The sequence below is a fragment of the Marmota flaviventris genome, chromosome 11 (genome assembly GCF_047511675.1).
Source record: "Marmota flaviventris isolate mMarFla1 chromosome 11, mMarFla1.hap1, whole genome shotgun sequence".
Classification (NCBI taxonomy): Eukaryota; Metazoa; Chordata; class Mammalia; order Rodentia; family Sciuridae; genus Marmota; species Marmota flaviventris.
Window position 1 is genome coordinate 47,051,566 of NC_092508.1, and position 22,646 is coordinate 47,074,211.

The 22,646-nt window shown below is 35.0% G+C and overlaps 1 protein-coding gene across 1 annotated transcript in view; it reads right to left on the bottom strand.

The window, feature by feature from the left end:
• Positions 1 to 2,615: 2,615 nt before the first annotated feature.
• The window catches only part of Fam171b (family with sequence similarity 171 member B), a 68,512-nt gene continuing 48,481 nt past the window's right edge, over positions 2,616 to 22,646 (bottom strand). The window contains exons 3-8 of the mRNA XM_027943939.2: positions 18,579 to 18,671; positions 15,805 to 15,963; positions 11,666 to 11,836; positions 10,493 to 10,609; positions 4,177 to 4,300; positions 2,616 to 3,957 (exon numbers count right to left, since the gene is read on the bottom strand). Coding sequence (XP_027799740.1) covers positions 2,616 to 3,957; positions 4,177 to 4,300; positions 10,493 to 10,609; positions 11,666 to 11,836; positions 15,805 to 15,963; positions 18,579 to 18,671 — 2,006 coding nt within the window. The remainder of the gene's footprint in view (positions 3,958 to 4,176; positions 4,301 to 10,492; positions 10,610 to 11,665; positions 11,837 to 15,804; positions 15,964 to 18,578; positions 18,672 to 22,646) is intronic.

Sequence of the window (22,646 nt, forward strand, 5' to 3'; positions counted from 1 at the left end):
AATCCAACAGTTGAGTGATAGTTTTGCCTCTTATATCCAAAGTATATACAAAGGATCCACAAATGTTAACAATTTGTAATCAAAATTACCTAGGTTTATATTTGCAAAAGGCTGTTGGTTTTTAATTTAAAAATTTAAGAAAGTAGTGAATATTGTTTATCATCACTTGGGCTAAGAAAAAGTAGATGGCTTCCACTTTTTTAAACAGGAAATTTGTAAAGTATTCACAAATAAGTCATATTCTTTGATCACTAGAAAAGATAAACTGCCTATAATTCCCAATTGAAAATGGTATGTGCAGTGTCCAAAAAGGGGGGGGGGGGCGGGGTTTGTTCTGAAACCAAACAAGTAGTTCAAGAAAAGCCCTTGGGATACATTGTTTCATTTCCTTTACACAGAATGAATAAAATAAGTGGCATACCTGAATGGTATACCTATACCAATAAATCTATTTCACTACCAAGCTGAGAAATGAAACATTTTTACTTAAAGGTGGGGAAAAACATACATGCAATACATTGAGGAGGTACAGTATTTTGCTATATTGTTTCTAACTTCATTCCAACATAATTTATTCCAACATAATTTATCAACATATGCTGAATTTTTTAAAGGTATTAAATACACAAAAGAAATATGACTTACATGCAAAATTCACTGTTCCAACATGAAACACTAGATCTATATTTTTAAATAAAAACTGCACATCTTTTTAATTTGGGTAACAAAAAAATGTACACTTAAGAAATATGTTATTATATCCTTCTAATAATGCAAGTCTGTATCAAAGGCACTTCCACAGAGCATTAACTCCTTAACCTTTTCAAAAATCTATTTCATTCATGCTACTTTTACTGTATTGTTCTGTATATGACCAATAAAAAGCCTCCTCTAATTGTGAGCCTTATCGGTATTTAAAAAAAGAAAAAAAAAGTAAGCCTACATATTACCCAACACATTCATCTCTTCTATGGATCAGGGTACTATGTAGCAAACATATGTTCAGGTCTTTAAGTTCTTTGGGATACCAGAGAAAGGGAGAAGTTATATGACAGAGTAGATGTTTCAGAACTGGTTCCAGGAGAATAATTGGATGAAGTCTACTCAGGAGGGAAAAGCTGCTGTGTCTCATTGTATATCTACCTACAATTTTACTAAAGCTCCTGTGGCTGTTTTCAACTCTTGACTTGTTTAAGTGGCTTGAGTCTGTATGCTGCTTCTATGTTGAACAGTAGAGGATATGAAATAAAGCAATTTAGTTTCATTTTTTCCTCCACCAAGAAAAGAAAAAGGTACACCAGATGGGTCTTCATGCAATTTTTTAAAAATGGGATGGGACCTTTATTTTTTTAGGACTTATGAATGATACCTCAGAGCTGAAGACACATAATTAAAAATAGATGTTAACTGTATTCACACTGCATTCTTTGCTATGATGAAAAGGATAGGGATATAAGACTTCCAAAACTGTGGGGGGGGTGAGGGGGGAAAGCTGCAAAAACTACAAGTGATGTAAGGAAAAGCTTACATTTGCCCTGAAACTGAAACTGTTTTCCTCAAACATCTTTTCAAAATGTCAACATTTGACACATATAAATAATATCCTGAAGATATTTTTTTTAGCCTCAGGAAAATGGCATTTCTTTTTCTGCTCATTGACACAAAACGATTATTTTTCTCTGCACATTTTGTTACTTTTTTTAAAAAAATTATATCATTTTAAAATCAAGTTTTATAGCCTTAAGTGACTGAGTTTGGATTTTTAGAATAAAAGAAATAAAACTCATTTGAGCCTCCATGTTATCAGTGAGCCTTAAACTAAAGTAATAGATTTTTTTTTCCAGATTGGAAAAAAAATTGATATCTAAGTCTACTTCATTTTTAAGGAAAAAAAATAAGAAACCTTAAAATTCAAATTCAGTTATCAGAGCTTTCATTTCTCAAATTTCTATGTAACTTTGATTTATTATGTGACGTTATAGCCAAAACGTTGGCACTTCCCCTCTCCAAGGACCAAGAAGCTTCTTGCCCATCTTCCATGAGTGTAGGATTTACTTTGGGGATGACACAATATACATGCTATTTATCTCAAAAAAGAAAATGTTCTCTAGTCTCTACAACAACATCAGTGAAAATGTTTATGTGGTGGCTTTTGAGTGCAGGCAGAGAAGGACATCATAGTGACATTTTACAGGGGTGATGCCTGAAGAAGACAGTTTCATTTCTAAGGGATCCATGGGACAGTCACCAAGGCAGAGGTGACAATTTGGGGAACAGCTTTAGAAGTACATGTTTTACTATCTTATTCTTAAGAGTCAGTACCAAATTGGCTAACATTTTCAGATACTAACATCTTGACACTATTTTACACCTTGAAAGCTTGGATACTTTAAATTCATCACTCAAAATTACAGAAAATAGGCCAGAAAAGGCATTCCTCAACATCATTCCCTCTGATTACTGAATTATCATTTTACTATTTACTCTGCTCAGGGCATGTCCAGAGCCAAGAAGAGGTCACCCAGTCTCAACTTCTTAAGAAGTTCATACTGCAGTTTATAACAAGAAGCAAGAACGCACAACACAAGACAGCAGAGACACAACCACCTTTGGAGCTAATTGATGGGAATTAGGGGGCGCTCCTCTCGCTTCTTCCAGATGTTAGTCTTGCTATCTCTTTTGGCTAGCGGTGGTCTGCCCCGTCTTTTAGTGGGAGATATATTGGCTTCAAAATCTTCAGCAGTGCTTTTTCTTCCTGGAGATTCTTCCCCAGGGTGCTCCATAATAACCCCACTCCCTCCATCTAAGATGTGCCTTAAAGCCGGGTCTTCCGGGGAGCAGACAGTGGTGCCACTCTCGCTGCTGCTCAGGTCTAAATCTTCTAAGTACAGGATCTTGGGCTGATGCATGCTTTTGATGAATGTTTTCTCCCTCTCAAGCTTTCTACTCAAGTGATGCTCATTCATGTCCACCCCAGAGTCTAGACTCGTATCATTGCTCTGGGTTCTCTTGCCCTTTTTCAGGTCTATAAAGGAGTGCCTTACTTGTGCTACTGGCTTTCCATCAAGAGACACAAACCATGCTCGGGGATGGGGAGAGGGCTTTCCTTTGGACAGCTCCAGGAGGGTCTGTTCTGAAATCCCTTGAAGTTCCGATGAAAATGGAGTCATTACAACAGCTTCATTCAGTGTTCCAGGAACAGAGACAGATTCCAGCAAGCTGTTGGAATAGCGGCTCCAATCTGAGGTCTGAGAAGGCAAGCTCTGTTGACCTTCAAGGACGATATCCTCTTCCCTGGCATCTGGGGTCTGTGTATGGGAATGCATTGGCATTTTGGGCAATGTCTGCGTAAAGTTCTCTCTGTTTACTGGTTCCATCAGTTGGCCATAGACTAACTGGCCCTTTCTTGGCAAAGTGGCTGACTTAGCAGCATGTAACTGCTCTGAAGTGGGGAAAAGATCAGATGTTTGAAGGATGGCTATGGGCTGGCTATAGATATGCATAAGCTGCTCAGGAATGTGGGAACGCCCATACCCCTCCTCATCACCTGTGAGATACCTCTTTTCCTCTTGAGCATCACCTAACGATGAAGATAGATTGTTGCTGATATGTTTTGATTGTTTGGTCCCAACATTGGGCTCCAAAGACTGTGTTGGGTTTCTTGAGTAATTATTTTGATTGACTGATAGAAATGAAACATCTTCATTGTAGATTTTGAAGTTGTCCCGGGTTTTTACCATGGAAACTCTTTCATCTGCTTCTGCCTTTGATGGTTCTTTTTTCTGAGGGCTGTAGGAGGAGTTTTTGGCATTGTATAACTGTGACTTGTCCTCAGCTTTTAAAGCAACTTTAACTGAACTTATATGATTTATGTGTGTTGTTGAAGTTGTCTGATCTCTTTTGAGGACCTCCAGTTTAGTAATATTTCTTTCTCTTTTCTGTGGAACACACTTATCCCTAAAGAGGAGGAGTAGGCAAAAGTTATGATCTAGAAGGTTAACTTTTTAAACACATCACATATGTAGTGCTATTGTTAGAATATATTTTTATTTCCAATATACAAATTTTAAAGACTAACCTATTTCTACAAACTTTGTACTGCACAGAATATGCTGAAGTGATACTATAATTTGATAGTTTTCCGGGTTTATGCCTATTGATTAATGTTGTTCTTACCTGCAATAACAAAGTAGTACAGCAAAAAATCCAATGACAATAACTATTGTTCCTCCTAATATGGCTGTAAGAAACACTGTGTGATAGGCAGTTATGTCCTTGGAATCCTCATTCAGACCTGAACCTAGATGGTTCAACATAAACCAAAAAACAAAGAGAAAACATTATTTTAGGTCAAATTTTCAAGTATGTCACATCCTAGATAAGGCAGATTGAATATGTATGCACACTTTTGTTTGCTTCCCTCTGATGTCAGAATTCCCCGTGAATTAGCATGAAGTATGCTTTCCCTACCTTTTGAGATTAATCAACTGGTTTGCTTTGACCAATGAACTATGAACACTTTAAATTGATGGTATAGCTCTACCCTCTTGCTAAGGCACTCTAATATGTGAATAGCATATCCCAGAGTGTATGTAACTAATCCTTCAAGCTGAGTTCTGGAATGAGAAAATAGGTTAAACTGAACCAAGACAAATGGAACAGTATAGCAGTCAGCCTAAAACACTTCTACAAGCCTGGTGCAGGGATGCGCACCTATAATCCCAGCAGCTCAGGAGGCTGAGCCAGGAGGATCACAAGTTCAAAGCCATCCTCAGCAAAAGCGAAGCACTAAGCAACTCAGTGAGACCCTATCTCTAAATAAAATACAAAAATGGGACTGAGGACGTGGCTCAGTAGTCAAATGCCCCTGAGCTCAATCCCTTGTACTCCCCCCAAAACAAACAAACAAACACACTCATACAATATGGAAAGCAAATAAATGTTTGCTACTGTTAGCCACTGAGAGTGCAGGTTGGCTGTTACAAAAAAAATGGAATCTGGATGCTGAGATGCTACTATAACAAAAACCTAAAATATGTAAGAATGGCTTCCAGAACAGGCAAAAAGCAGGGACAAAATTGTTTCAGAAGGCAGTAAAAATGGTGATTTAAGATATAACACAGTAACAAAATATTTGGTAAAATAAACCAGGAAAAAAATATTTCTAACTAATGTGGGCTTTGTTCAATCAGGTTTTGAGACAGAAGGTTGTGTTGATTATTAGTTGCATTTAATTTTAAAAAAAAAAGAAATTTTAAAGATATATTCAAAAAATGCTAAAGCAAGCAGGAGTATAAAGAACAGAAAAGTCAGAAAATCCTGGGACTTGAACTAAAAGCTGCAACTCCTTCTGTCTGGGCTCTGCAATAAGAAGACATTGTGATCCCAGGTAAGCTGAACCCAGCTGGGGCACAGTAGACCCACTATCCTCTTGTTCTGAGGGAGCACACACCTGCAAATGCTGTGTAATAAGTTTTATTGCAGCAAAAGCTGGCCACGACAATAGGATGATCAGTGTAGGTTAATAAAATCTGCATAAATGTGAATTCTACTGAGAAATAATTTATGAAGACTTCATTTTCCTCTGAAAAGTGTACAATAAGACTAGGTCAGTATCAACTAGATTGTAATACGTATTCAGGGTGATGGTACAGCTGATTTTCTGATAATCTCTACCATGAGAAAACATCCAGAATAAGGACCCTAAGTGCACCAAGGACACTGGAAGAAAGTGAGGGACCACAAGGTCTTTAAATCTATCCTTTACATTTTGCATCATCCAATTTGAAAAAAGTAAAGTAATAACAGCGATATTAAAAGATTTGGAATACAGCATTGTGGTTATGCATATAAACCTTAGAACCAGAGTGTGTGAATTAGAATCCTGGCCTTGCCATTTATTTTTCCATGGTCTTGTCAAGTTTCTCTTCTTTGTGACTCATTTCCATCATCTATAAATCAGCAATAACAAAAGCCACACGTAACCAATGTGGGTTGTTACAGCTTACATGAGTTAATAGTTATGAAATACTTAAATCTGTGCTTGGCATGTTAAGCACTCAAGTGTTAGCCATACAACACCATGGTTATTACAGAATGAAATGTTAAGGTTACATAACAGGCACTTTTGTATTAGCTACAGATTCACAGATGGTGACTAAAAATAGTGTATCATATCTAACAAGTAAATAAATACAGAATTGTTCAATGTAATTTCTCTTAAAAAAAAAAACAAAAAACAAAAGTGGCTTATTCATATCTGTAGGACCAAGAGCTACAACAGAAAAAAAAAATCAATTAGGCAAAAAAGCAATTTTTGTTCCTAAATATATATGTGTGTATATATATATATATATATATATATATATATATATATATATATATGCCTTTACAATGGAGTGCCACTAATAATTAACACTTCACAGGATTCTAGCAGAACTGATTCTGGAAATAAGAGGTTGGTATTGTTGGACTGGCTCAAATCTTACATGTGTGACAATAGCAGAAAGTATATGTCTGCTCCTATGCTTGTTAGGCACATAGAAGAGGTCAGAATGCTAAAAAAAATCACATATTAATTCAAATATATATGAAAATGCATATTTGAAACATTAATAAGTGGTTGTTTATTAAACTCTGCACTCATTCACCTATTTTCCTTTAGCAGTCTGAAAAATTACTTTTAATCTCTTAACCATTTTTCCCCCCCAAGGAATTCTAGAATTCTATATTAAAATGTTAAAAACAAATTCAGTATACATTTAACCAAATTGTAATCAAAGTAACTCCAGCATACCAGACACTAACCTATCATGGGACTAATTTTGGCCTTACAGTAATATATCCTAAAATATTTAGGGACATTAGTGATTGCAACATTAAAAAATATATACTTAATCTCTTCTGCGGGTTCCTGCCTCAGAGCTCCTAAAAACCCTTGGGATTTCCTAGGTTATAGGAGTCATTTTGTTCTAATGAGATAATTCCTGGTGGGCTCCTGGAAGAAGGATGATCACCAGAGTGAAAGCCCAAACCATAAGAAAGATAGGAACTTGCAGACCAGTCCCACACCCAGCCTCCAGAGTTTTCCACTGAATTTTCCTCCAGAGTTTTCAACTCTCCAGAGTTCTGTGAGCTAGCACAGCAAATTATTAAAACTAAAAAGGCGATTGTGGGAACTCCCAATCTGAAGCCAAGTCATACAGAAGTGTAGGTAACCTGGGGAATCTGCTACTTGCAACTGGCGTCTGAAGTGGCGGCAATCTTGAGGGATTGCCTTTGGTGTATGAAGATAATTCCAGGTAAGTACTGTCAGGATGGTAGTGTAGTACACACAGAGAATGTTCACTAATAACTAGAGAGTCATGCAGTGTAAGGAAACCCCCCCCACACACACACACACACAATTTGTGTCCAAAGTGTTCTGTGGTAACATTAAAAAACAACAACAAAAGTTGATTTCTCCCTTTTCAGGGATGGCCACATCTGTTAGCCCTAACATTCATATATTGGATCCTTAGCTCCCAGTGTTACCATATTTGGAGACAGGGCCTATAAAGAGGTAATACAGATTAAGTGAGGTCATAAGGACAGGGTTCAAATCAGATAAGACTGGTGTCATTGTAAGAGGAAGAAGAGACACCACAGAAGTCTGTTTCCATGTATGCACAGAGGAAAGGCCATATGAAGACTTTATAAAAAAAACTATCATCCATCAGCCAAAAAGAGAGGTCTCATCAACCCTGAGAGCACCCTGATCTTGGGATTTCCAGCTTTCAGAGTGTGAGAAAACAAATTTCTGTTGTTTAAGCTGCCCAATCTGTTGTATTTTGTTATAGCAGCCAGAGCAGATAAATACAATATCCAACTCCCCCTGTTTAAGAACAAAAAAATGAATATTCAAATGAATACCTATTTCTTGCTTACTTAATTATGAGCAAAATCAGAGATATTATCAAGTTATACATACTTCTAATAGTGGAGTGTTGCTTTGACTATTATGTTTGCAGAATCGATTTTTCAAAGGCATTACTAGAAGGTGTCTAAGTGAGAATCCCATAATTCTATTTTAGTACTCTGTCACACACAAAATCTTTTACAATAAATAGATAAGCTAGAAAAGAACTTCTGGGCTGAATGTTTAGCTTAGTAGTATAATGCACAGGATGCTCTGGGTTCAGTCCCCAGCACCAGAACAGTTTAAATTGAACTTAAACTGTTTTTAAAAATTATACTGGCTTTTGTAATTCAAATGATCACATAGAAAATGGAAGGAGACCCTCATTGTTACACAAAATTACATATAAGAGTTTGTGAGGGGAAAGGGGAAAAAAAAAAAAAAAACAAGGGAGAGAATTAAACAACAGCAGATGGGGTAGAGACGGAAGATGAGAGGGAAGGGGAGGGGGGATAGTAGGGGATAGGAAAGGTAGCAGAATACAACAGTCATTAATATGGTATTATGTAAAAATGTGGATGTGTAACCGATGTGATTCTGCAACTTGTATTTGGGGTAAAAAATGGGAGTTCATAACCCACTTGAATCAAATGTATGGAAGATGATATGTCATGAGCTTTGTAATGTTTTGAACAACCAATAAAAAAAAAATAAAGTTACAAAAAAAAATGATCACATAGAAACTAGTCCTTTCGGATATATATTTTAGTGGAAGTACACTTTTCTGTAAAACTCAAATATTCCTGGGTTACTTTTTACTTAAAATGAAACAACTAGATTTGATTTTAGGCATTAAATATTAATTGTTCTTTTTAATCAATATTTCATTATCATTGCAAACTGAGAATAGGATAAGGCCAGACAGCTGGCCAGACTGCATGATATTTTACAACATGAAGAACAAAGGTAACCACCCTCTGATTTGTGAATAAATAATCTCATAAGCACTAAGTTCAAATAGAAACAGAAAGAATATCTTTCTTGATCACATATGGCTAATGGCTCACATTTCATCTATTGGAATACTAATATATTGCTTTCATTTTTTAAAAGACAGCCATGTATCTTGCATGTTTTAAAATTCAAATGTTGCCAATGTCAAATAAAAATCAAACTGGATTAAAAATGCTTTTCAGAAAAAATTCTGAAATAATAATTACTATAAAGTTAGATTAGAGAATACTACAGAGAAGTATGTGTAAAATGTCATCCACATCCTGGATCAGAGTGTGTACTGCAACTATTTTTGACTAGCATGAAACAGCCAGGGAGTGGCTGCCTCTCAGCTAGGAGCCAAAGCACTTCAAAAGCCAAAAGAATGATCTGTGGTACTCAATTGAAGATGGAGGAATTATATATGTATTTAACTTTCAATCCCAAGTCTTCCCTAAAACAACACTAAAAGTTTCGCTTTGTTTTGATCCTATAAATACACAATCTACAAAGATAAAAGAAAATTGAGATAACAGACAAGAGCAACAAAATGTTGAAAACCAGAAAGTTGACTTAACAAAGCTTGGTGTAGGGAAAGCACTGAAGCAACTCGATTTCTGCCAGCAAACACCCAAAGGCCCAGAGAGCGGTAGCAAGCCCACCATTCAACCAGTCTGGATGACAGCAGGTTTGAGGATCTTTCTTTATTCATGAAAATTTAATGGATAAAATAAGCAGATATTCAAATTTTTGAGAAATTTACTGAATGAGATTAATGTAGAGTCTTCTTAGGTTCAGATTATTTAGATCATCTGATACCATGTTAAATGGAAGAAAATAAGATACTCATTTATCCTAGAAAATTATAGTTCTTCCCTAGTGAAAAATTCTTGGTTTGTAGCCACCAGCCCCCATGCACCTTCTGTTAAAAATGTCAGGTCAATTTTCATTTGGTATATCACCTATATTCTCTTCAAAACAGTCTGGAGACACTATTCTCCAAGAGCCCTTTCTTCCCCCAGCTCCCACAAGAGATGTGCTTACTACCCAAGCAAATTCTTCACCCCTAGGGTAATCAGGAATCAAATGAGAAAAAATGCTGGAAAGCAGTGGATTTCGTCATCACACAGCAACAACCTGGCAAGGACAGCAGAGGGAGTCCCCTAACCAGCCCCTGTGGAGTGCAGAGATTCTGCCTTTTAGCATCTGGTTGTCAACCTTCCCTAGGACCCTATAAATTCCCCATATGCTTTTAAACTTGTTTTAAATTATCCAAAATGTTTCTGTTGCTTGCAACGAAAAGCATCAACTGATCTAGACAGAATTTATTCATGAAAAATGTAAACTAAGAAATATTTGATTTGAATAAACTTCATTGTTTGCAGACTTATGGGACACTCTATAAGGGACCTTAGAGTTTATGGAGCTTAATCTTCTCTTCTGTGCATGAAAAAAAAAAAGAAGAAGAAGAAAAGGTGAAGATGAGGAGATTAAGTGCTTTTCCAGTATCAGACAGCTGGTAAGTGGCTGAGTGGTCTATGAATATCAAATCCAGCATGATATCTAGATTATTTTTAAAAATTACTTTGACTTTCACAGTACCTCTAGTTCCTGGAAGTGGAGCTGCTATCCAGTAGCCCAAATGTGGTGCATCATAAGTCCAAATTAAGTGATTGTTATATTCTTTGACCATTCCCCGGCCATGGTTTACCCAAGCACCTGAAAAGAAAGGTAAGCAAAACACTAGTTAGTTTCTATTATGTATCTTTAGGGTGATAGGAATTGGTTGATCGTAATGTGAAGAATACAGTACTTTTTGAAAAATTATGAAAACCATGACAATATATTATCAGGTAATGCATATTAAGCATTAAATTATATTTAGAATCTATTATAATATGTAAAATAGAATTATTTGAATGATTTGTTATGACCAAAGGAAAAAAAAATCATTATAAATAAACTAAGAATGCAGACATACTTAGAAAAATCATGACTTTCCAATTAGTGCTCAACTTGTGTATGCTCAGATATCTTTGAAGGTTATAAGTAGTGGAATCCCAATTTAATCAATAAATGATTATTGGTTCTCTGTCCTAGGAATTTGATTAAAAACTAACAGTGTATGTTTTATGACCTTATCAAGTTATTAAATATTGTTTTGTTCTAGTACTATTGGTATAGTTCTTAAAGAACTTATTTTTTTAACTTTAAAAAAATGTCATCTATTCTAGTAAAATCTTGCCATCTAGAGAAAACAATTCAGTAAAGTCCTTACCTTTTATGAAGTTTTATGAATGTACAAATTGCATAATAAAGCTATTATAGGTTTGTTGTATAGGTATATATTTGTATTTTGTTGTATTGACTTGTTATAGCAAATTATTTACAACATGTAAAACAATGTCTATTTTATTTTTCAATTGACACATTTGTAAATATTTATGATAATGTGATACATGTAGACAATGTATAAACATAAATTTCTCAATTGCCTTAATCAAATTTTTAGATAAGCTCACATTACCTATCAGGAAAAAAAAAACTAAGAGGATAATTTTTAATTTTTTTGTAAGTAATTAATGTTGTATTTTTTCCTGTACATTATATATTCGCACCAATTCCCCCATGGTTATATTAATCAAAGTAAGGCCGACTTTGGTCACTAAACTTAGTGCATAAGATTATGTTACTGAAAACCTAGAACTGTACCAAATTCTAAGACAAGACATTCAACAGAAAAATATTCAAAATATATTCACCTAGCTAACATACCTGTGTTCATATCAAATGTCCAAGCAGGTATGCGATCCCCCACATTTATATCATTTGTATGTAAAAGGGGAAGAGAAACTTGAATGGAGCCATCCACCTTTAATTCTTTTCCTCCAGAATATATTTTCACACATACTGCAGCAAGAGGAGTCAGTTCAATATTTTCAAAACCTAGAAAAGACAGTTTAATAGAATCATGTACAAACAAAGGTTGCAGTTATATAGTAATTATTATGGATCTAAATTATCTAATTTCTCCATTTCACTCAGGGTTATGCATCCTTTTTTTTGGGGGGGGGGTGTTGGGGATTGAACTCAGGGGCAATTGACCACTAAACCACATTCCAAGCCCTATTTTGTATTTTATTTAGAGACAGGGTCTCACTGAGTTGCTTAGCACCTTGCTTTTGCTGAGGCTGACTTTGAACTCACAATCCTCCTGCCTCAGCCTCCTGAGCCGAGTTATACATTTTAATGTCAAATAGTTATTGAATCCACATTAAGGATTTTTATAATGTCATTTCAAAATACTTTATATATAATTTATGCAATGTAACACTGACAAATCAGTAGGAGTCTCAGTTTCCTAATTTTCTCAGAGTTGTCTGATTTAAGGGATCTTGAATCTAACTGAATGCTTTTAAAAATGAACTAACAAATAAACAAATATGCCCAAATAAGGGCTCTACTGTACCATACCATTAATCCAGTTACAGGTTTGAAGCATCTGGCCCTGCTCCTCCCAAGACCATCTGTTTCAAGGAGGGCCACAACAAACAGTGAATGCACTACTTAGTAAAAAGTATTCTTATTCAAAATGCAATTTTTAATGGCTAGGTTTGGCAATTCAACATAAAACAAAACCACCCACAATACCATTATTTAATGAAGGTGATATGCTTTGATATGTACTAATACTATAATGAAAAGAATTAGCATAACTGAGATTAAGAAACTTAGATTTTAAATATTAGTATCACTTAATAATTCAATGCCCCAAAAGTAGGAGAAAAGCAGGTTAATAGAAGGTTGACTTTACTGTTTTCCTAAAGGGTTTTGTTTTGGTACCAGGGATTGAACCTAGAGGTGTTCAATTACTGAGTCATATCCCCAGCCCTTTTTATCTTATTTTGAGAAATCACTAAATTGCTTAAAGCCTCACTAAATTGCTGAGGCTGGCTTTGAACTTGTGATCCTCCTGCCTCAGCCTCCTGAGCCACTAGGATTATAGGCATGTGCCACCCTGCCCAGCTGCTTTCTTGATATTTTAAAGATTTGATTATATAATTGGTAGAATGACTTCTGAAATATCAGGAGCTATCTACAGACTTTGACTCTGGAGGAAAAAGCATAGAAACTGCATTTCTTTTGTTTTTGAAATATAAACAAAGCCCAAATTATAAGAGGTACCAGAATATTTACAGTAAACAAGAATATGGTTAGATGTATAATGTTAAAATTCCAGTTTTAATTTCTATAAATAACTATTTAATTATAGATTTTCTAAGTACTTTACTAACACATGAGAAATAGAAAAATTATACTTTTTACATCTTATTTGCTTTTGGTCTAAACTTTTTAATCTATGACTTCAAAGCTTAAGTTTTATGCACTCAGTTACTGTTTATTATAAAACCCCAAAGGTACCACACATTAATATGGATCACAAAGATATGGTAAGTACATGATCTCTTTTTGTATCACCTACTGTATATTTTTAATTGCTTGCTACTATCAAAAATCTTTGTTTCTTTAATCATGGTCAGCTTCTCTCCCACCTGAATGTAAACACATGACAATTCAGAAAGGCAATGAATTAGGTGATCTAGGAAGAATCCCAAGGAGGGACATTTGAGCTATAGCCATATGGTAAGGAGCTACCCAAACAAAGACCTCAGAGAATACCCTTCCAGGAAGAATAAACAAGTACTAAGCCCCCAAACCAGATGTCATCCTGGTAGGTATAAGAAAGAGGTGGCCCAGGGCTTGGAAGGCAAAAGGAGAGAGAAGCCACAGTGCAGGGCCTTGGAGAATATGGAAAGTAGTTCATTCTCATTATTACTACTACTACGAGACCTAGGTCTTCAGTTAGTAGAAAGGGCAAATACTGAATCACTGAAAATGTTCAGTTAAATATAACAATTTGTTGTAGTAAATTTCCTGAATATTAATATCAAATAATCATAGTGATACCATACATATTTTGTAGACTAGTTCACTTGTTAGTAATCTAATGTTAGCACAAACCAAGCATTATATAATCTGCTGAGTAACTATTTCAAAATACATATTAAAGTCCATCAGCTGGCTTTCTGAAGTCCCTGCTTCAACCCCATCCCTCAGCTCTATGTAGTCAGTGGCTTCACAAACTATAAAGATTGACGCCCCATTTGAGATAATGTCAACTCAAAGGAGGAAATAAAAGGAAATGTGTGAAAGACAATGAAAAAGTCAAAAGAAACTTTTGACTTACAGAGCTCTAGAACTGCACAGTCCAACAGAGTAGCCACCAACTGCATGTGGATATTTAAATTAAATCCATTTCCTTGTTAAATTACTAGTCATATTTCAAGGCTCAATGGCCATATGTGGCTACTGGCTACCATGCTGGACAAAGCAGAACAACATTCCCAGCTGGGCAGCACTGCTCTATAACTTGAAATGATAGTGACATTCTCAGGATAATCAAACATTTAATGAACAATTTCAAAAGCAGGTAGTAGAGAATGTTAAGACACAGAACTCATTTTGACCCCTTCCCACTGTATCCAGTGACTCTTGTTCATAATACCCCCAACACAACTGGAGCTTCATTGCCACCATCCTATACATGCTTTCATTATGAGCATGCTTTAATTTACACCTAGGGAAATCTTGTCAGGTATCTTAGATTGGCTTCCTCAAAAAGCAGACCATCAGATAATCTGAGCTTAGACTGTTCATTTGGAAGGTAATCTCAAGAAGCATCTCCCATTTAGGAAGTGGAAACATCATACTGAAGGAAGCCAACACAGGACATGTCAATAAGCAGATTATCACTGTGGCAACTCCAGCTCAGTCCCACTAGGGACAGAAGCCTAGCTTAGAACTATCCTAGCCAAAGCAAGGAAACCACAGTATTTATATATCAAGTCTCCTTTGCCCCCTGTGAAGGCCAAGCCTGCTTGCAGGACCAGGGAATGCCATCAGGCAGTCACAGATGTGTGCAATAGGAGACAAGGTGATAGCAGAAGAGTGGGGGTCATCTGGCTAGGCACTGGTACATTAGCTATGGCAGGTTAGAAAAATACCTATGTACCCCAAAGGCCCATTTGCCCGTCTTACTCTCATTTATAACTGCTCCTCAAATGAAATGAAACAAAAATTTGACATAACCGAAACCACCAGAATTATAAATTGTTTGAGGTGATTATACTCAGTGGAATTTCAGTTGTGTTTCAAAAAATGGTAGAAATCATGGAACAAATGTGGATATATTCTTAAGTGTGAAATTCCACCATTCCCTTAACTTTTAAACCATGACTAATATTAATATATTAAAGCTGTTGACTTTGGAAAAGATATATTTTCGATATTTATTTGTATTTTACCCACAGAGAATAGTGTGTATATATATATATATATATATATATATATATATATATATATATATGAAAAAAATTACAATATTTACTCCAACCTATAAACTTAATAATCTTTTTTATATCTTAATAATCATGGACAATTCTCATCAGTTTAATAAAATTGAATAGGAGGTCAAATTACAAAAAGATATGTATAAATATCTTTGAATCTCTATTTGTATGTGTATTTTTTAATTTGCTATGTTTTATAATATCAGTTATTTTTATATTTTGCTTACATGTTTTGGATCAAATGAAATTTAATGAACTAAAACAAAATTTTCATTAATTTGAAATAATGCATGCCAAAGACTTAGGTATAATTGTTTTTTCATTGAATAAATGGGAGTTGCTTATAAACATTTAACTCAATTTGTTTCAAATGTGACATGTATTCTCTAAAGTTGAATATCAAATTTCTATTAACTATCTAAATATCCAGATACATAATGTTTGGTTTATGTGTGACTATTTCTTATAAGTAGTATTACATTATGTAAAAACTAGAAAAAATACCTGGTTTATTGAGAGTAATTCCAGTGGTATACAGAAAATTGTCCACTTTCAAAAATTGTTGTAGAACTGTAAGAAAGCCGGTAACGTTGCTAATATGATGGCTGTCAGGAAGTTTAATTAAGGCTTTTGAAAACTGAACACTTGGTTGAGATTTGGCATCTGGAAAAAGGAAACCTCATTAACAAATAGATAAAACAAATGCATGTTAAGTATATCACCATTCGTCAGGATTTCACTTGAAAGGAAGTGGTTATAATTATTTTTAAATGTCACTATCATGTCCTCACATAATTATTTTAAATTCAGAACTGAGTAAGAAGTTGTCCCTTTCTTCAGATCACACAAAAGCACCTTTGTACTGTTTTATTCTTTTGCCCAGAATTTCTTCATCGTTTTTTTGGATTTCACTCTAAGGAACCGCATACTGACCCTTTTTAGTTCATATGGTTCACTTGGGGTTTCCTTTATTTTCCAAAATGAATGGACAGTGTATGCCAGGAAGGCTGAAACCAGTCAAAAGCATTTTATTATTCTCTTGGCCAAAGTGATTTGTCCAAAAATAGGCCTTTTCCCAAGCACAGTAATGAGATATAATGTGGGTTTTGCTTGAACATGGTGGGAGTGGGGACTTGGTTTACCTCTACAGGATTTTCTGTGAACAGAAATATATCTGGGAGTAGCAACAGCTGTCTTGTGACCAAAAATGAGAGCTTGTTTAAAAATTGAGGCAACATTCATACAGTGGAGAGTTTAGAAACAGAGAAAAACTAGTTTTCGGTAATTTCAACTGAAGTACTGATCAAGCACATCTAAAGTGGATCCTACTAGGGGAAGAGAGCTTCCCTTGGGTGCAAGCTTGTTTAGGACTATATTATCAGCTCTTTGCAACAGAAGGTGTCTTTGATGACATTTGGCCCCATACTTAGATGGGTAGGTTCTCTATTAGATACCCAAGCATTCATTAAAATTCTTCCAAATGCCAGTTCCTCAATTTATAAATATTATTTTATTTCAATAACTTTGAATTGACTATCTTCTAACCTTTATCAACTGAGAACTCACTAACAATACTGATATTTCTGTAACCATTACATTTATTTAAGTAAAGGACCAACTCCTAAATAAAATTAGAAATTATTAGAAACATCAGCTTTTATTTTGGACTTTATTAAGATCACTGATAAAAGCAGAAGAAATAAGTTAAATTATTAATAGAATGGGAAAAAAAGCAATTTTTAAAGGGTTGTGTGATATTAAATAATAACATAATGTAAACTAATTCTCAAAATCACTCTAGTTGATTTTTGATGTGTAAAGCTAGAAAAATAATTCCCAGAAAATAGAAGGTTAAATAAAAACAGCACAATCACATATAACTGTTCCCTTATTTGACCGAATAACCCAATACCCTCATTATCACTTACAAGTACTATCTACAACTTACTCTTAAAATATGTGGCTTAATTGTGTTAATATACCCTTGAAAATGAGCACTGTATGCAAAATATCCAGTTGAGCATCCTGAAGGATTCCCAAAGTTTGATTCATCCTTTCATCACAAATACATTCTCATGCCAAACACTTTATCACTGTACAAACTGAAGAGCTTTCTGTTTATAAATTTTATGAAAAAAATGAAAATGTACAATGTCTACAGAAGTTTTAATACCACCAGAAACACCCATCCTTTCTTGCTTGCCTTTAAGGTCCCCTCCCAACGGGACCTGCCAAGGGATACCCAATACTGTCCAGACAAATGAGTCCTCCTCACTGCTTGGTACAGAGGCCAAGGAGTGGACAGGACATGCTCAGACAGGTCCACTGCATGGATTCCAGCAGAAAGAACAATTTCTAATAGGGTTTGAAGAAGCCCATAAGGGGTAAGAAAGTGTAAAAAGACCAAACTGAATAAACCCAACACATAAGTGGGCTATGGAGAACCGTATTTTAATAGGGCCCTAGCAACATAAAACGTGACCTCTGAAGATATGTGGTTCCTACTTCTTCTGATTCCTCCACCCACAATTCCACATCCTCCATTCTGTCATACCCCAGCAGAATTAGTGGTTCAAAATTCTGCCAAATTTCTTGACAGCTCAGTAAGTGATCTACCACCTCACTCCAAGATTAACCAGGCCCAAGTTCAATGTCCCTGCCCCCCCCCCAAATAATAGTATTAAGTTTTCTCCTAAGTACCAATTAAAGGGCCTGGGGAGTTAAGGTAAGGACCAAAGGATCATCTTCATGGTTGGAAAAGAAGAACAGGGGGACTCAGCTTGAATCAGTACCTAAATAAGGCCATTTGCATTCTTTCCTTTGGGATATGCAAGTAGGGCAAGCTATATCTGCCTAGCAGATCCACTACCCAGTCTGAGACCTCTCTCACCCAAGCAGCAAGGTTAACCCAAGGGACAAAAAAGGAATGACCAGCAATCAGAGAGCCCAGATGGTCTCTGGAACCTTTTCCTTATTTCACCAGCCACAATGCCCCAGTGAGAGAAGTGATGTAAAGTGCAGACAGACACTGTTTTCAGTATTTTCTAAAATCAACTATTCCCGTTTGGGTGTTAAAATAGTAAAAGAAAAAAACAATTCCCAGAATTTTGTTTATATATATATATAAACACATATAGTTTTATACTAAGATGAGAATCAGTTCAGATTATAGTCAGTACTAATCACTGACCAATTTAGGTTTTTCCCAAGTTATACTCCATATTAATTCACTTACATAATAATCATTTCAAGTGTTAAGTAAGAATTTCTGTACTTACCAGCTAATTTTCCAGTGATCAAAACAGTGTCTTCAAATAGCCATATATTTGCTTGGCTTTGTGGGAACAGTGAAAGTGTAATTGATGAATAAACTGTGAAATATAGCACAATTAAAACATTTAATGTAGGGGAAAAACTGAGACCAATATAGTTCCATCATCAGAAAGTCCTAAAAAGTGGAAAAAAGCAAACTACTTGATGGGAAGAGCAATTTAAGACAAAGGAAGAATGGATATGAAATATGACAGAGAAAAATAATACAAATAGAAAAAATATTGACATCACTATTTTATTCTATTGGTCTTTTCTATTTCAAATAGTTTGTATCAAGGTGACTTATGAAGTTCTATAATGGGACCCAGATGCAAATGATGAAGTGCTTAAATAACTGTGCTATTTTCTCTGTATAATTGTTATTCAGTTCTTAGGATTTTGAAAAAACAAATTTTGGCTTCATGACTCAAGGTTCTTTAGCTAGAGATATTTATGACATACCTACTCTTCACTTTTAACTGTCCATATAAGAGCACAATACTCTTCTGCTTACAAGTTAGTGTGTCAAACGAACTCAGAGTTGGCAGAGGAGGAACCAATTTAGCACACAGAAAATGATTCACAGGCAACATTTAATAGTAATGCCGGATGAGTAAAGGTGGATCATTTGAAACAACTTATTTTCTCCATTTTTTTATTGGCACATTATAATTACACATAATGGAATTCAATATGCTATATTTGTACATGCACACAACATAATTTGATCCATCTCATTCCCCAGGACCTTCCCTTTCTTTCCCATCTCCCTGCCCCCAATTCACTTGGTCTATGTTACTGATATCATTATTTTAACTAGTATATTATAACTAAATTGTTTCAAGATTGGGGTCAAGAAACTGGGACAAAATACATCTTATAAATAAGAAATCAAAAAAATAAGGCATACGCCTATAATCCCAGTAGCTTGGGAGGCTGAGGCAGGAGGATCATGAGTTCAAAGCCAGCCTCAGAAAACATTAGTCACTAAGCAACTCAGTGAGGCCCTGTCTCTAAATAAAAAAATACAAAATAGGGCTGAGGATGTGACTCAGTGGGTCAAGTGCCCAAGTTCAGTCCCTAGTACCAAAAAAAAAAAAAAAAAAAAAAAAATGAATAAGTTTTGAGATACTATCAAAACCACAACTTCTCATTTTGTATCTTTACTCTATGCTAGGTAAGCATCTAAAATGAAGAAAAATAATACAGTATCCTCAAACCTCTTAGAAGACAAAACACATTTACATGGAAATAATTTTAATATTTTTAGATATTTAAAGACCATTAAAGGAAATATGAAAAAAGGGGAAAAATGCTAAAAGCATCCAATGATGGGTGAAAGTAAAATGAAATATACTTCTAGTTACTTGCACAGAAAATGACTTGCCAAATGAAAGTGTAATTTCAATTTCAGGATACGTTAGGATTTGAAGTAGTGGATTTATTATACTGGAGAGGAGGTGGAGAGGTTGTAGCCTGGACCTCAGGAGGATTACTAGCAGGGCCTTAACCCATATTTGTATACTTTCTTTGTAAGAGGGATTTCCCTGACAGCTTCTTAAGGCTACAAAACCTGAGGAGAATCTTTCTAAAACTCACTAAAATAACACTTTGATTTCTTTTCACTTAAAATTTTTTTCTTACTATAAAAGGGATATAATCTCCATGGTAAAAATGTTAAGAAATATAAAATGATGGTTATTGCAAAACCCCACAGAGACAATCATTAATATTATATCCTTTGATAATTCTTACTGTGATTTTTAAAATAAGTATAATATACAGAATATTTTCACACTGCTTTTGTCATTTAATAACATCAGCACTTCTGTCTCTAAACAGAGTCTTTTCATAACGTATCTAAGGCCACATGTCTCATTTGTTAAAGCATCAAGGTTTACGTAAGCCCTATACTACGTGCAATAATATTATAGATTTAGATTTCTAATAGTTCACTATTATTACAGAAATATTAGAACATTCTGGTAGACGAATGTCTGTCCACTCTATTATTTGTATGTTTGTTTTCACAAGAGATTCTAGTAAGTTTGTTGATAAAGACTCTGAAATCATTAATGCTACTACCTGCTGCTTCCTTACCTGCATTAATGCTCTCCTTTACAAATCTATTAGTTCAACCAAAACGCATAATGCAAGTTCCCCTGACACTAATCTAGGTGCAGGTTTGAAACTGGAACTCACTTTTTTAAAATTTGTTCTAATTAGTTATACATGAGAGTATAATGCATTTTGACACATCAAACATAAATGGAGTATAATTTCTTATTCTTCTGGTTATACATGATATAGAATAACACTGGTCATATGACTATACAACCTAGGGTAATAATGTCCAATTCATTCTTTTATCCTTCCTACCCATATCCCTCCCCTCCCTTCACTCCCCTCTACTTTAATCTAAAGTAACTGTATTCTTCCCTAGCTCCCCACCACCACCATTATGGACGAGCATCCACATATCAGAGAAAACATTCAGCCTTTGGTTTTCTGGAATTGGCTTATTTTGTTTAGCATAATATTCTCCAGCTCCACCCAGTTACTGGCAAATGCCTTAATTTCATTCTTCTCTACTTTTTAAAAACTTTTCCATGGTGAAAATCTTAGAAGTGTGTATTTGGTGTTCAGCTCTTGGTTTATTAGGAAGGTACAGCATGCTATTTTGTTAACCAATCATTTGTATTTCCATTTGTGAACCTTGTTAGGTCACCACATGGTTCATTCACCTCATTTAGGGAGGGCATTGGCACTTGCTTACTAATTTGTATAAGTTCTTCCATATCAAAAACATCATCTTTTACTGTTTCACATACATTTCCAATCTCAGTGGCTCTTTATGTACAGGAGTTTGAGGGCCTTTTGCTGTTGTGGCTTTTAGATATACAGGAGTCTGAGCCTTTTGTTGTTCAAAAATGATGAACTAACTCTTTTATTGCTTTTAATTTAAACAGATCAGTCCTAATTCAAAGTTCAGACAGGTTTTTTTCTTTATATTTAATATTATTTGATTGCATCTGCTCTCTTTGAACAATGTATGTTGGCATATGGATCAAATTAACTCATTCCGAACAGTTAACCAAAACAACTCTATACCATTGATATTTCACTTTTCTCAATGATTTATAATGGTTCCTTATCCGAGAATACATATTTAATATGTTCAATTTGTATCAATACAATTTCTTAGTCTGGAATGGGAAATGGCCCCTAGCAAGTCTTTTTTTAAAAAAAAAATGAATTAAGACTATAAACCAATTTAAGGAGAAGTGAATCTGGGATTATGGTTCAGCAGTAGAGCACTCACCTAGCATGTGTGAGGCGCTGGGTTTGATCCTCAGCACCACATAAAAATAAATAAACAAAATAAAAGTATTGTATCCAACTACAACTAAAAAATAAGTATTTTTTAAAAAGAAGAGTAGTAGTAAAATCATTACCATATTCAGGCTTCCTAAAAAGAAATATATTTTTCCAGTTATCCAGGATTTTGGCTTATTCAGTGTTTTTGGTAGTGGTTGATTTGTGTGTATTTGTGTGTGTGTGTGTGTGTGTGTGTGTGTATTTTTATGTCTGTCATATTTGGTAGTTTATGTCTGTCATATTTGGTAGTTTTAGTTTCCTAACACACATAGCTGTTTTAAGGGGTTTTTTTTGTTTGTGTTTTTGGTAGGTTGCCCTGCATAACCTTACTGTCCTGAGAGAGATTCTTATTATTTTTCCTAACTGGTTACTATTGCTGAAATATAAGAACACATACTAATTTGTACAAATGCTAATTTCGTGATCAATAAATCTTGAAATTCCATTGATTTTAAGAATTTTAAGATTGATGCTCTGTAATTTTCTAGGAATATGATCATATCAAAAAATAATGGGAGCTGGTGCACATGCCTGTAATCCCAGCAGCTCAGGAGGCTGAGACAGCAGGATCATGAGTTCAAAGCCAACCTCAGCAACAATGAGGCACTAAGCAACTCAGTGAGACCCTGTAATATAAAATTAGGCTGGGATGTGGC